The sequence below is a fragment of the Ixodes scapularis genome, unplaced genomic scaffold, assembly GCF_016920785.2.
Source record: "Ixodes scapularis isolate PalLabHiFi unplaced genomic scaffold, ASM1692078v2 PGA_scaffold1__304_contigs__length_218370807, whole genome shotgun sequence".
Taxonomy (NCBI): Eukaryota; Metazoa; Arthropoda; class Arachnida; order Ixodida; family Ixodidae; genus Ixodes; species Ixodes scapularis.
The window spans coordinates 110002514-110017193 of NW_024609846.1; the positions used below are offsets into that span (position 1 = coordinate 110002514).

At 44.8% G+C, this 14680-nt stretch overlaps 1 protein-coding gene across 1 annotated transcript in view; it reads left to right on the forward strand.

Annotated features, from left to right (window-relative positions):
- The window catches only part of LOC115324085 (neprilysin-4-like), a 155384-nt gene that overhangs the window by 115628 nt on the left and 25076 nt on the right, over positions 1-14680 (forward strand). The window contains exons 14-15 of the mRNA XM_040218150.1: positions 1030-1081; positions 7503-7570. Coding sequence (XP_040074084.1) covers positions 1030-1081; positions 7503-7570 — 120 coding nt within the window. The remainder of the gene's footprint in view (positions 1-1029; positions 1082-7502; positions 7571-14680) is intronic.

Below are 14680 nucleotides of genomic sequence, written 5' to 3' on the forward strand. Positions count from 1 at the left end.
ATCGAAACGTTATTTAATATTTTGATCCGGAGTCAAACCAAAAAACTGAGCGGTTTTTTTTTTTTTTGGTTTAAGGAAAATGTACAGGCACTTCAGTATTTTCTCCACACAACGAGAAAGGTGAGAGCCGTCTGTAGGTGACAGACGTCAGACAGTGCAGAAAATGCTCTCAAAGCGTTTTTCAAAAAGAAAAAAAAACTGAGGCTGACGCTCAGCTTTATTCGACAGGCCAGGTTGGCCGACTGGACATGGCATGCTTGCTGGAAGTGCTCGATAAAATGCGATGCCTTCAAAGAAGCACGAATGTATTGACATCTAGGGAAAAACGAATGAAACGGAAACCGGCACTGTAAACGTGAGCACATGGGGCCGTTGAGTACCCGCCGCACAGGTCAATGTGGAACAGGCGTTCTCGGCGCTTAAATTTACTTGATTTGAACGGAGGTATTCTATTTCACGGGGTACACTTAATGACGTGCTTGTTCTGAGATCATTCACAACTCCTTGAGTCATTCTTCCTCGCGTTGTTTTTCCTCCGCATTCTTCAATTTAACATTTTGTAATAACTGAGCACTTGCTAAAGCATTCCGGCGCCCTACGTTATATGAAAACATACGTTTCTTTTTTTTAAATTTTGACTGATTCTTTTTTTGCACGTGAACACCAACTGTTAAGAACCGTTACTGACCATTATTTCTTCGTTCCTGAGCTCAACCGGAACAGAAGGTTCTCCTGTAAAACAGAACTGAAATCAGAAAAAAAGACATTTATAGCGGAGAGTTCTAGACACCTCATAATGCATGTAGGAATTACATGAACTTTCTCAATGCCTTGAATCACTATCTTCTAAATTCACTACAGATCATTTTGCCTTCATCTCCTAAGTTCACTACAGATCATTTGCATTTTTTCTTTCCAGAAATGTTCTTACTCTAGTATTTGTGAGAATTTTAACGAACACAATTTACTTAGTGCTTCAGTGGTTGTTCTTGCTGAATACTTAGGTCAAACATACCTCCTATATTTCAGTCTTCCCTGCTGGAATACTTCAGCCGCCATTTTTTCAAAACGGTGTGCCTTTGTAAGTAGTTTTAAAAATTCAATTGAGTGTGTTCTCAAAATGGTTTTCTATAATACGAAAACGTGTCGACCACTGCACCAGCAATGTGGTAAATGTAATTATAACTGGAACGACAACTATTCGAGATTGGTAAAACAAATATTGATGTTGACGCTTTTAAGGGAGGCGGCATTCCTTCACCTTTGTCTTCCTCGCGACTTGATTGTGTAATGCGCATTGCAGTGCAATGAATACATAATACGCAGAACACCGCACACAGTAGCATAAATCCAAAATAACGAAAAATACATAGAAACAATTTGAGCGTATATTGAAAAGTATTCGAAATTATTATGGAAGCCAACTAAATCTTAATTAATTTATGCTTTATTTTTAATCCTATATCCCTCAAAACACAACATACTCGGTGCAATGTTTCCCCAGTTTCTCCATTCTCTTTGAGAAGTGACTTTCTTCTAGGTTCCCCAAAAAATACTTGCCAGCCTCGATGGCCTCTTTCATTCGGCCTAAATTTTCCACCCGTCAGAAATGTTATAAGTCTCGGGGCCAGGTGGAAGTACGAGGACGCCAATTCGAGCGAGTATAGCGGATGCAGAAGAATTTTGAACTTCAGTTCTGTCAATCCTTGCTCATCCAGCGAAATCGCTAAATCCAGCTAATTTGCTCCGGATTGAGGAGATGCGACACCCACATTGCATAAAGGCAACTTTCATCTTAATATCTAAACTATAAATAGAGTTCCATGTGTTCGGTATCTATTTGTTTTTAAATTCGGGGGTTATTTATCGGTGTTCATATTACAGCGTTCCTGACTGTTCACCCCGCGTACGGGTCAAGTACTGTACGAAACAGCCGAGAAACGTAACTAAAACATTTTACTCCATCGGAAGAGTCTGAACCTGGAACCGGTGCTGATCAGCTCCCTAGCTCGTGGATGCGGTCGTTCCTTTTCTCCTCGGGCACCTCGCTTTTCTCGTTCCTCCTTCATTTTTTTTCTTCAACCAAAGGCTTTTCGATATTTGTGGTATTCATAAACTTCAGATGAACACGTCTGGTAAAAACCTCCGGCGGTCCCGCCGGGAACGTACCGCTACAGTATCTCTCCTTTGAGTCGGTGTTTTTTGGTGTCTAATTTCATTGCCGGAGAGAAATCGATGTTTATCGGGCTTGTGCTGTAAAGCGACTTTCTAATTACTAGAGAAAATAGAATAATTTATACGTTAAAATAAATTATATATTATGGTATAAATTATATAGATTAACTGGAAATTATATAATAATAGTTCAGTGAGGCTGTGTCCCGGGTCAATAGGAAGAAAAAAATTAAAAAAGAAAGGTAAAACGTTTCTCGCCGAAAAGGTTTTTTTTTTTTTTTCTTTCAATGACAACTCAATTTTGGCCTTTTTCGGTTTTCACCGAGTCGGAGATATCCGTTTCGGGGGTAAATAATGGTATTTATCGGTTTATGTCGAAAACACGGAAGAGTAAGTGAAAACTACTCGTTTATAAAAGCTCCCTCAGAGGTTCCATAATTTTACGCACTTATATTCGGCGAGTTCCTAAAACATGTTATGGATTTTGTTTACAATTTCATGCGTGGTAGCCGTTCTTGAACGTCCTGAACGCGGTTCGTCACTTGTGTGCCTCCGCCCATTCTTGAATACCGAAACCCAAAAAACTCACGGTGGAAAATGAAGGACCTGAATTCCCAAGAGTACAATCTAACCTGGATGTCATTTCTTCCCAAGATTTTTCTTTCAAACAAAACATATGTCCGATCGGACTCTTTTTTAATCACTATTCAAAATCCAAAAATGTCGTCAACACAACGATATTATAATATCTGAAAAAACTGTCCTCCTAGAGGCGATTATGGAAACGATTGAATTTAGTCTGAGACAAGAAAATATCCTGTTGAAGCTCTCAAATTTCTAAAAATCAGCAAGCCGTGCTTGTATGGATAACCGAATTGCTTGAAAGATACGTCCCCTTATTCTTCCTGAGAGAAATATAGTGTGGGTCAAAGAGCACTGAATAAGCAGAGACGAGAAGTGTGTTTGAAAGCATGAAACGCATAACGCAAACCCCAATCCCCCATTTTTCTTTGGTCAATCCCTCCATAGTGAATTTCTCGCTAACTTTAGTGGGAAAACTAAATTGGTGTTTAAGTCTGATCACGTGACCTCATGGCACGTGATCAGATGTCACGTGATCTGTACACCAATTACGTTTTCCCGCCAACGTCCGCGGGAATGGTCCCATAACCTATACACCAACTCAGCTCTTCCTCTAAATTTGGCTGGGAAATTGATGTCACGTGACCTAAACACCCACAGTTTCTCCGCTACATCTAGCAAGGAAATTCACGTCAAGTGACCTGACCACACCTGACACAATAACACAATTTTCTTACTAAATTTAGCAAAGACATTTACGTCACATGGCCTTCACACCAATTAGGTTTTCCCGTTAAATTTAGCGGGGCAATTGACACCACGTGACCTAAACACCCAATCCGCCCCCTCAAAAGTACTTGGGATATTGATAAAAACAAAGGTTCTTCACTCCACGAAACTATGGTTCAATGTCTGCTAAACGGTTTTAAACTATCGTATTTTAAATTTTACATTTTAAGCATAATTTTGTGGGAACGAACTTCAGGAGGGGATGTGGTAGCGCTCAGTGACTTGTGTTAAGTGAGCTTTTTGCTTTATATTATGAATGCTTGCACGATACGATGTATGTGACCCGATTAATATCTATTTTCAAGAATACCCGATATAAACTGCGAAAGAATATACTTTCATTACGGTACTTACTCAGGACACGCCAGCCATTAAAAATAATTGAGCTTTTTTTTCCCTAGGCTTTAATTAATCGAAACACAGACAATTTACCTACGATGGGTATCGACTTCCCTCATGGATCGGCAGCACGTGTAGTCACTCTGCAAGTACTTTTGTATAGAGAAGGCGTTCGAAAAGACAAGATCAGATTCGTGCCCTACTTTTAGTTTAATGCAAACTATATTTTTCCGGGGCAATCTTTTTTTCCGAGCTTACGTGACATCATAATCTGGTTATGGCTAGCTTAAATGAAGGAGTTTTCAAAACTTTTATGGATTCCATGCATATTTGCTTGATTCCACTCAACATGTCACCCCATGGCATACATTTTATGAATTTTACTTGGGCTACTCAATATCATCCTTAATCTAGTCCAGGGGTGGACAAACGGTGGTTCGCGAGCCGCATGTAGCTTGTCCCAGGTCCAAGTGCGGCTCTCGGCTCCCTGGTAAACGGGGCCATCTTCCCCTCCTGTGTCCACAAGACGAGTTCTAGAATTTAAAAAAAAAAAAAAAACAAAGCTCAGTCTTGGCAGCTTTCTGCTATCCGACGTACACACCGGTGAACTGCTTTTTGACACAGAGATGTGTCCTGTGACCGTGTTTCGTTTATTTCTCTATAAATAATTTCGAACTGCATACGCATAACCGGCTGACTAGCGAACCATGCACTCATTTTTGCTTAGCGGTTGAAGAAAGTTCTGACCCTTGGTGTTATTTGTTGTAGTTGAGAATTATACTTTTCCCCTTGGGGGAATGGCAGTTTCTTTGGTATCGTTTCTTATTAAAAGTAGCCCCACTTTCCTATTTTTTTCTGCGGCTCTCTGAACTTTTGTAATTTCGTGTGCGGCTCCAACTCCATGCCACACTGGCCACTCTTGATTTAGTCCATGCCTCTTGCGACGGATCTTTTATGAATCATCGTGGGAAATGTATATTATTTCATTCTTTCTGTCACACGATACAGCAGCTGCGCGAGACAGCACAGCGCGAGAGAGCAGTGCGTCCAGTGCGTGAACGCAGTTAAGATGAAAAAGGCATATGAATCCTAGCTTAATTCTTTATATGCAGGGTGTTTCAACCGGCTTTTCCCAAGGGTTAAAAAAAATTGGTTCACACCACGCCTGTCGAACCAACGCAGTATTCTTTACATTCCTATGAAGCAAGTGAAGATATATTTTGTGTTAAGTCAAACTGGCGAATTAACACAAATTAATTAGCTAACTTTTTAACATTAATCAGCACGCTAACCCTTTAATAAAAAAAAAACTTTAGACCGTTTTGAAAGACACCCCAGTGAAGAAGGTTATTTTTACTAAGGATATCATCAGGACCCGTTGACGAAGGCTGTAGATAATCACCACTCGAAAATAGTAGCCAAGGCTTGACCAAGAGAAGAATAGTCTTCTATTTACGATCGAGGTATATTCCGAACTGCCTAATCAAAAAACCTCTCGTGACCGACCCACCATCTCAACTTCCTTAAACATAGCCTCCTCTATACTCACAATGCATGGCAGTTCGAAGACGGAGCCATAGAATGCCCGGTAACAGATTTGGAGCGCGAGGATCTGGTAGCGCAGAAAATTTCATGGAGAACCTAATCGTCAGCGAACAGCTTTTGCAGCGGCGAGGGCCCGAAACATGCTTTTCAAACCCGACGAGAAAAGAAGCGGTAGCGCGAGGAACCCGAGGAGCACGAGCGGACATTCCATCGCTCGGGAGAAGTGCGCTTCGGCATCTCGCCCCAGCGGGGCGCCTGTCACGTGGCTCTCCTCTCATCCGTTGGCTGCCGCTCTACGTTCTCAATTTCGGCGGCCGCGTCTCGTGGCGATCTGCCAGGCTTTGTCAGTATAGATGAGGCTATGATTAACACGCGGCCTTAACACATGATTCACGCACTAGTCTGCACGAGCGCCGTCAGTTCACACATACACCGGGGCACACGGGCAAAGAAAAATACGTAAACCAACAAGCACGAGTGTGGGTATCATTCTTCTGGCCCTTCACGAGATAGCGCGGCTGATTCTCACAACCCCATTATGTCGTATCCACAAAGGTGGCCCTGGGGTGTCTGCAGGGTGTCACAGAAATAAATTTACACGGTATTTTTTACCGCAGAAATAAACTAGGCATCGCCGAACGCTCATTCTCGGTCCAAAGGTAGAGCTAGAGATCACAACCATATGCCAAAGTTCCAGCCCGATCCGATAACTTAATCAAAAGTTATAAGTGATTTTCGGAAAATTTCAATCGGAAAATGGCGGCCGACGGAGTTTTCAAACATATGGGGCTCTATGGCACTAGAAACCGAAAACGGGCAAAAATGGGCTCCATTTTCCCATTGAAAGTTTCAGAAAATCACTTATAACTTTTGATTAAATTATCGGATTGGTCTGAAACTTTGGCATATGGTTGTGCCCTCTAGCTCTACCTTTGCGCGGAGAATGAGCGTTCGGCGTTGCCTAGTTTATTTTTGCGGTAAGAAAGACCGTGTAAATTTTCTTTTGTGACACCCTGTATATTTCCTTAAGCCTTAAAGGAAGCGCGCGAGATTTGAAATACCTCACATGTCTAAGAGCACTAATATCGCTGTTCGCTAGAGGGTACAGTCACCTAACATGTTTTTAAATGTTGCGTGCTTTATTTTCTTCTTCTTAAAACTACAAAAATTATGTACACAAATGCTACTTTTATGTAAATCACAGACTGCGATCTTTCTCGACGCTCCCACAAGTTCCGTATGGGAACGTTTGCAAGCGAATTATTACCGAGAAAGCTAGTTAATTAATTTGTATTAAGTAGCCAGTTTGGCACACTATAAAAATGAATTCACTTGCTCAAGGGACTGTGAACAACACCGCATTTGTCCAATATGTGTAACAGCTTTTTCTAAATAATTGGGACAAGTCAGCTAAAGCACTGTATACAGTAAGCGCCAAAACAAAAAACATTTAAAGAATAGTTCACATAAAACACGTGTGCTACATCTTTTTTTTAAATAGTTTAACAATAAGACGGGGATCTTACAACGTGACAACCCCAATATACTTTATGCCTTTGCCGCGTACCGTGTACTGTAAAACTCTTCATATTTGCGTCCCCTTCTTTTCGCGAATCTGTTACAAAGGACATAAACGCGTCAACAAAATATTACGAATTCCAGACGCTTGCATTGAAACTGTTAAGTCCTGAAACTTTCGCGTGTCCACAAATTTCGCAAAATTTACATTTTCGCCAAAAATTAAGGGCTCGCGAACATTACGGGTTTTACACTACTCTATTCGCGTTACAATAACCTTAAATTTATAATACAAAAATTCTACGAAGCGGCACCTTCTTAAATGCCTGTTGGGAGCGACCGAGGCAGCGTCTTCGGAAGTAATTGTGAGAACGGTCCTCTTCTTATGTACTGTTAGAGCATTGGTTAGAGCATTGATTAGTTAGTTACAAAGACATATTTACTTCAATGTCACATCCTAAAACTCTGCATGATGTCAATCTTTCATAATAAAGTTTAAGTGTGTTTCCAGATGTGCGTCTAGTGTTTTTTTGCTTTTTTTTTGCATTCTTCAGATCAATCAACATGGGGGCTATTGGGATGATTATAGGTCATGAAATCGCTCATGGGTATGACAATGTTGGTAAGTAGTCATTATATTTGTTTTCAACTTTAACGCACCGTATTTTCTGGTGTATAGCCCGCGGACTTTACATGTTTAAAAGTTGCCAATTCACCCGGTGCGTACTGTCCACAGGGACGAAAAGAAGCCGTGCGTCTACTTTCTCGCACAACGCTCGGAGAGGCAATCACCGGAACTTACGGAGGGAGCTCAGTGAGTGACGATGCCGAAACATATGTTTAGACCGAAAATCGCACCTTGAGTTTTGACATTAAGCAATGCAAAATGTCCACGCCTTGCATTCCTTAATATCACAACTCAGACTTCGCTTCTTGGTGTAAAGATATGCTTCGGCATCGTCATAATTCGCCGATCTGCCACAGTGAGTCCGTGACAGACTCTCAGAGTCCGAGTATTGTGCGGTATAGTATAGGCGCACTGGTTTTTTTTTTTTCTTTTTTTTTAGAGTATGCGTTACTCTAATTTCCCTCGATAAAAGAATATTATTACGATTCAAGGACTCCCATTTTACTTAGACTAGCGGCGCATCTAAAAATTAACTGTCACTTACCACCCCCCCCCTAACGTAAAAATAGGGTTTCCCTCTCCTTAAAAAAAGGTTTTTCGTGCGCCCGTTGTATATTAATGGTGATTTATGTATGATAGAAGCTCCTTTACGAACACTAATACAGCTGACATTTGTCAAGATGTGCTCTGAATGATCATTTTTACATTTTGGTTGGGCACAAAGTGCGGACTATGCACCGTCTGTGGACCATCTAAGGAAAAGCTTTTTTTTTTCGGCTGAAATCGGCCTTCGCGGACCATTCAGCAGGGACAGGCTATAGACCGAAAAATACGGTAGTGCAGTTCAGGTTTTTCCTTATATCTAGCTCATAATTCGATAAGGCGATCTTTGAAAACATTTATTGTAATAACGTTTGTAGGAAAACAAAATCTTATACATATATCGGCAGCTATCAAATAGGATTTACCTCAAATAAAATAGCCCCCCCCCCCGCCCCTCCACAAGCCTTTAAAAGAAAGCGGAGGATATGAACATTAGATGTCTCAATTTTTTTATTGTTTTAAGTTTTCGACCATAATTCCTGCCGGCATACGGGGTTATAAGGAATATCGCTCAGAACTGAAATATTGCACCTTTTCGGCGAAGCGGCGTTATGTTGAAGTAACGCAGGACAAGACATCTCATTGCGATGCAGTTAATGCAGCTTAACTCGCTACAAGTATTTATGGCGGTAAGTCAAGTGTGGCAAGATCACATCTTTACCTTCATAAGCCTGCTTGACACATAGGTTAAATTACTCCGAATAAGCCTCTGCATGTGTGTCAAACACGTTCGCTGACTGCCTTTAATTTGATTACTTCTTGAATCAAAATGGTCCAGGCCAGTGATTTCCCTACACACCCCCTAGCGGAGCGGGGGGGGGGGGGGGGGGGAGGGGCGGAAGTCTTACACCACCCTTGTTTTTCAGAAGGCACCCGCCTAATTCGCAACAACTCTTTTGTTCTAAATGCCCTTCCCTAACCCCCCCCCCCCCTAGAAATTTAAACTCCAACCCTAATTTCAATTTATGGAGAAACCCGTGCTCCAGGCACGCCTGATTATAGTTGCCTTTACAGTGATAATCTTTTGATAGCACCTTTACAGAGTTCCAAAGCTATAAGCAGAAATCGATCCACCCAGTTTCTTAAAAAAAGTTGTTCGAAGCCGACGCGATCTTCAGGAGGTTTTACTTTTGGACTACCTGCATCTTGAAGAGCAGTTCCTGCCGGAACAGCTTGTCCAACGTTTTCTCCTCCTAGAAAGCACTATTGAGTATCTGGTTCTTGACCAGCTCGGAAATTTCACTATCTCCGAGCATGTGCTTGTGCATCTTGTCGTTGTCGATGTTTTTCTTTTTAACGCTTTCCGAGCGTTTCAATAGAAACACACACACACTCGCAGAGTACGCACATAAGTTTGATACTTTAGCCCTACGTTTAAGTAAACAGAAGCAGCCACCAGATAGCCAAAAAACATGTTTTTCGAGTGAAACTCGTCGAAGCATTAGGCTTCCCCTAGGTCCTTATTTCAAACCAACGTTAATGAAACGCTCAGTTGGAAAACTCACCGTTGAAACCTGGGCCGCTGGGTCCACCGAGACCGAGCTAAATACAACAACAGCGCCACGCCTAATCTTTTACTTTTCTGTGGTCAACCTCGCGCTTTCAGAAAGCATGTTTTTGCGTCAAAACAAACGGAAAAAACTATTTCTTAGTAACTTTTATTAGAGTTTGCACAAAATGACGGGCAAGTGATGTTTTCTAAAATCATTAGTTCGCAAGTTTGTGCGGCACTATGAATATTGTTTTTATACTACGATGTCTCAGCGGTGATTTCAGATAAAGCGTCACGACCTTCACGCTTCCTAACTTCGTAAGTAATTCACGGCGCGTCAGCTTTGGGAGACGACCCCTGAAACCGCTTCCGCCGTATCTGCTTCGGTGCCGAAATGGTCGATTAAACCCAAAATAGAAGTCACAGCGGACGCTGTCGAATGCAGTACTCCATGCAGTTCCTCGTGTTGCCGCTGCGGGAGAAATGGCGGCGGTGTGATCCTCATTAGTGCTGTTCTCGAGTACGGATCGGTGCCACTTTCTCAGAGCAGGCTCTATGTCAGTTTGCCAATTGAGTGGTCCTAGAAACTGTGGCCAGCGGCATCGCTATACGCATTACCGGCTCAAGTAGCGCCGCCAGCCCTCTGTAGTCGCAACCAAAATCGCACAAATAAACGTCTTTGTCTCTCAGCAATCACCGCGTTCGGGTGTGTCCCTACGCGTGGTCTACATGGTGTCAGAAGACACAAAGAACCCGGCGAAGTAGGCCTAATCTCAAAAGGCCTGACGGTCATTCCTTCGCCGAACCGCCGGACAACCCTGCCGCTGCAATTGCGACAGCAGCGACACCGGGACACATGACATCCCTGGTATGAGTCCCGAAGCCCCTGGATATGTCTGAACATCACTGAGTGGCATGGAAACTTTGGCCGAGTGAGTACAAGCTCTACGCGACTGCGACCGGGCTCGCAAAGAAGCGTAAAAAAATTCAAGCGGCGACGTTTTTGGTCGTAATCGGCGAAGAGGGACGGAGGATCTTCCGCACGTTCAATTTCCAAACGGAAACGGATCGCGACGACGTAGACAAGCTATTCGAAAGATTTAAGAAGCACTGCAAGCCCGTCGTTAACCTCGCGTTCCACGACTTCGTTTTCGGCACGAGAGGTGAAAAGTCGGAAAAACGCTTCGATGAATGGCTGACGGAGCTTTGTACGCTCATCCGGAACTGCGAGTACGGGCAGCTCGAAGAGAGGATGTTGAAGAGCCGCATCATCCTAGGCATAAAGGACAAGCGGTTGCAAAGGCATCTGATCAACAAGAACCCAGATTTCCGCAAGCTCGGAAAGATTTGTCGCACGCGAGAGAAAAGCAAGCAGCAGGTAGAAGAGATACAGAAAACGACCGAAGTAGGCCGCGGCAACGCCGGCAAGCACCAGGACGGCACTAAAAGAGGGCAACTTCGTACAGATTATCAAGGCGTGCGCGAAGTGCGGTGACGCGTACCACAAGAACTAAGCCTGCCCCGCAGAAGGCAAGAAATGCCAGCAGTCCTGGAAGCTCGACCACTCCGCGAGCGTCTACCGATCAAAGAAGCCTAACAAGAGAGGCGCCGGACAAATAAAGACCCGGAAAGTTGACAGCGTGGAATTCGAAGAAAGCTGCTTTCTACGCGCCGTCTCGTCGAGATACACGCAAAAAGGTGGAGTTTGGAAAGCCGAGACAAACATTGAAGGCAAGCCAGTGGTTTTGCAACTTGGATACAGGAGCAAACTGTTCAGTGATTCACTCAAGCAACTGAAGGCGATAACACAGAAGGAGTTGGGGCCAAGGAACGCACTACTGAACACATTTTTCGGCCAGAAAAAGAAATCAGCCGGAAAGGTGACTCTGCAAGTGTCCAGCAAACTCGGAGCTGCTCGGGCACAGTTTTTCGTTGTGCAAGAGGCGGTGCAAGCAACCTTCAGTGGTGAACTGTCCCAGGAGATAGGCCTCATCATACTTGTGGCCACAGTGGCAGAAGTGGGCCAACTCTACGAAGCGGCACGACCGTTTGAAGAGACGTTCAAGAGTCTCGATGAACTACGTGGGTTGGTGTACCGCATGAAACTGCACCAAGGATCACAAGGTGTAGTTAAGCCTTCCCGTAGCGTTGTACTGGCCCTCCGCGACAAGGTTAAGGCTGAACTCGGCCGAATGGAAGCAAATGGACTGATAACCCCCATCACCGAGCTGACTGAATGGGCCACCCAGATGGTAGTTGTAGTCAAGAAAGACAAGATAAGAATATGCTTGGACGTAGTTCACCTCAACAAAGCGCTCAGGAGAGAGCATTGCTACATGCCGACGCTGGAGGACATCGTCACAAACATCGAGAGTGCCAAGTACTTTTCTACATTAGACGATGCCACAGATTTCGGCAGACTCGACTAGACAAGCCCAGCTCGCATTTGTGCACCATGAGCACGCCTTACGGAAGATACAGATTCCTCCGGATGCCGTTCGAAATTGCCGCTGCCCCAGACGTCTTCTAGAGAGAAATGCTTCAAGGTCTCGATGGCGTCGAAGTGGTCATGGACGACATACTGGTGTGGGGTTTCACAAAAGAAGAGCACGAAAGACGTCTATAAAGTGTCCTGCACCGGTGCCAAGAGGTGAACCTCAAGCTGAACCTGGCCAAGTGCCACTTCTTGAAAGCGGAGGTACGCTATCTCAGCCCTGTGCTAACCGACAAAGGACTCTCGATCGACTCGAACAGAGCAGAGGACATCCTTGCAGTTCAGGTACCAGGTATCCGAAGACAGAAATAAAGAAAAAAGATGCAAAGGAACTGAAGACATTCCTGCGAATGGTGAACTTTGTTGCCAGGTTTATCCCGAACATGACGGAGTTAAGTGCACCTCAACGAGACCCACTGAACACGGACAACGCTTGGGTCTGGACCGACTCCCAAAAAGAGATCGTTGAGCGACTTCAGACAGCCTTATCACAGGTACCGGTTCTGGCATACTACGACAAGACGCAGCCCCTTTTGCAGGTAGGTGCTAGTCAACGAGGACTAGGAGCTGTCATCATGCAGAATAGACGCCCCCTTGCCTACACTTCTCGCTCACGGGCTGAACTGCAAAAGAGATATGCACAAATTGAAAAGTACATGTTAGCCATTGTGCATGGCTGCTCACGCTCTCACGACTACGTCTTCGCTCAGCAGTGCATCCTCGTTGAAAGTGACCACCACCCTCTGGAGGCGATGTTAAGGAAACCGCTTCACCAGTGTCCGCTACGTCGGCAAAGAATGCGCCTGACTGTCCAGAAGTACTCACTTGAGATAACGTACAAGCCGGGGAACGAAATGTTCATCACAGCCGCCCTGTACCGGTTTCCATTGAAAGGGAAGGTACCAGAGGAAGAACACTTTCAAGTGAATGTGATCCAAGAGCTTTCAGTTTCTGCAGAAAGACTTCCGGAGATGAAGCGGGAAGCGAATCAAGATTAGAATCTCCGCCCGCTGAGGGAGTATGCAAGCACGAAGTGGCCAGAGTACAAACATGCCATCCCCGAACAAATACGAGCCTACTGTCCGTACCGTGATGAGATCCATTCGGAAGGCGACCTCCTCTTCCGATCAAACAGACTGATCATTTCCAGCACCATGTGGAACGAAGTCCTAGACCTCCTGCATGCAGCCCGTGGGGGTACATAACATATAAAACAGCGTGCCAGAGACGTCATGTTTCAATCTGGAATATCAGTGGACATCCACGAGAAAGCGGAAAGATGTGCGCCTTGCAGACAACACAAGCCCAGGAACCAACAACTGCCGATGATGAGCCGTGATGTCCAAGAACTGCCCTGGCAGATAGTTGGCATAGACCCTTTCCACCAAGCAGGAGAAGACTATGTGATCTTTGCGGTTTTTTATTCGTTTTATTTCGAACTTCGACGCTTGAAACACACAACGGCAGATGCTATCATAAAGTTATGCGAAGAGGTCTTCGTTACGCATGGTCTTCCGAACAAGCTGATCAGTGACAATGGGCCACAGTTTAACAGCCAGAAGTTGGCCGAATTCATGAAGCACAGTGACATCATCCAAGCCAAGCGACATCAAGTCCACGCTACCCCCATTCTAACGCAATGGCTGAGCGAGCCATCCAAGAGGCAAAAACGCTTCTGAGCACGACTCCATACGACACGGCAGAATTCTACAGCGCCCTGTTAGAATGGAGGAACATGCCAAGAGACAGGCTCCTGCAGTCCCCGGTCCAGCGCCTGAAGGGAAGAAGGACAAGGACATTGCTGCCTACGCACCGCAAGGTTTTAGAGCCTGAGACAGTGCCACCCCAGGAGGTGACTGCATGACTTAAGGAGATGCGCCAGCGCAAACAGACCTACTACAACCAAGGTGCAAGAAGTCTGGGGCATCTGCACCCTGGGTCGACGGTCTCCGTGTTCGACTGTCGGACCTCTCACTGGTTGACAGCAGTCGTAGTCACAGACGACCTTGCAGCCTGATCCTACATAGTGGCGAACGAAGACGGACATCAGCGTCGTCGCAACTGAGAGCATATCCGCTCCCACAGCCCCACATCGACGACGCCACAGCCTTCGGGACCCCAGCCCGTGGCTCTACGGAGAAGCTCAAAGCAGCCCCGCAAGTCACGTCGCTACAAAAAGTGTGACTCAGCAAAGTCTTAGCTCCAGACTTGTTTTATTTTATTAAAGAAAGGAAGATGTGGGCGGCGGCATCGTTATGCGCATTACGGGTATAAGCAGCGCCGCCAGCCCTCTGTAGTCGCAGCCTAAAGCACACGAATAAACGTCTTTGTTTCTCAGCAATCCCTGCGTTCGGGTGTGTCCATACGCGCGGTATACAGTGACGTCGCCTCAAAATCATTTTCTTCATATTCCGCCCGTTGACATGCATTGCAAAAGAGTCAACACGCTCACTTGGTCTTCACAAATCGCCGTCTTCTTCGAAATGGTATTTACCATGCGCTATGGTCACCGTGA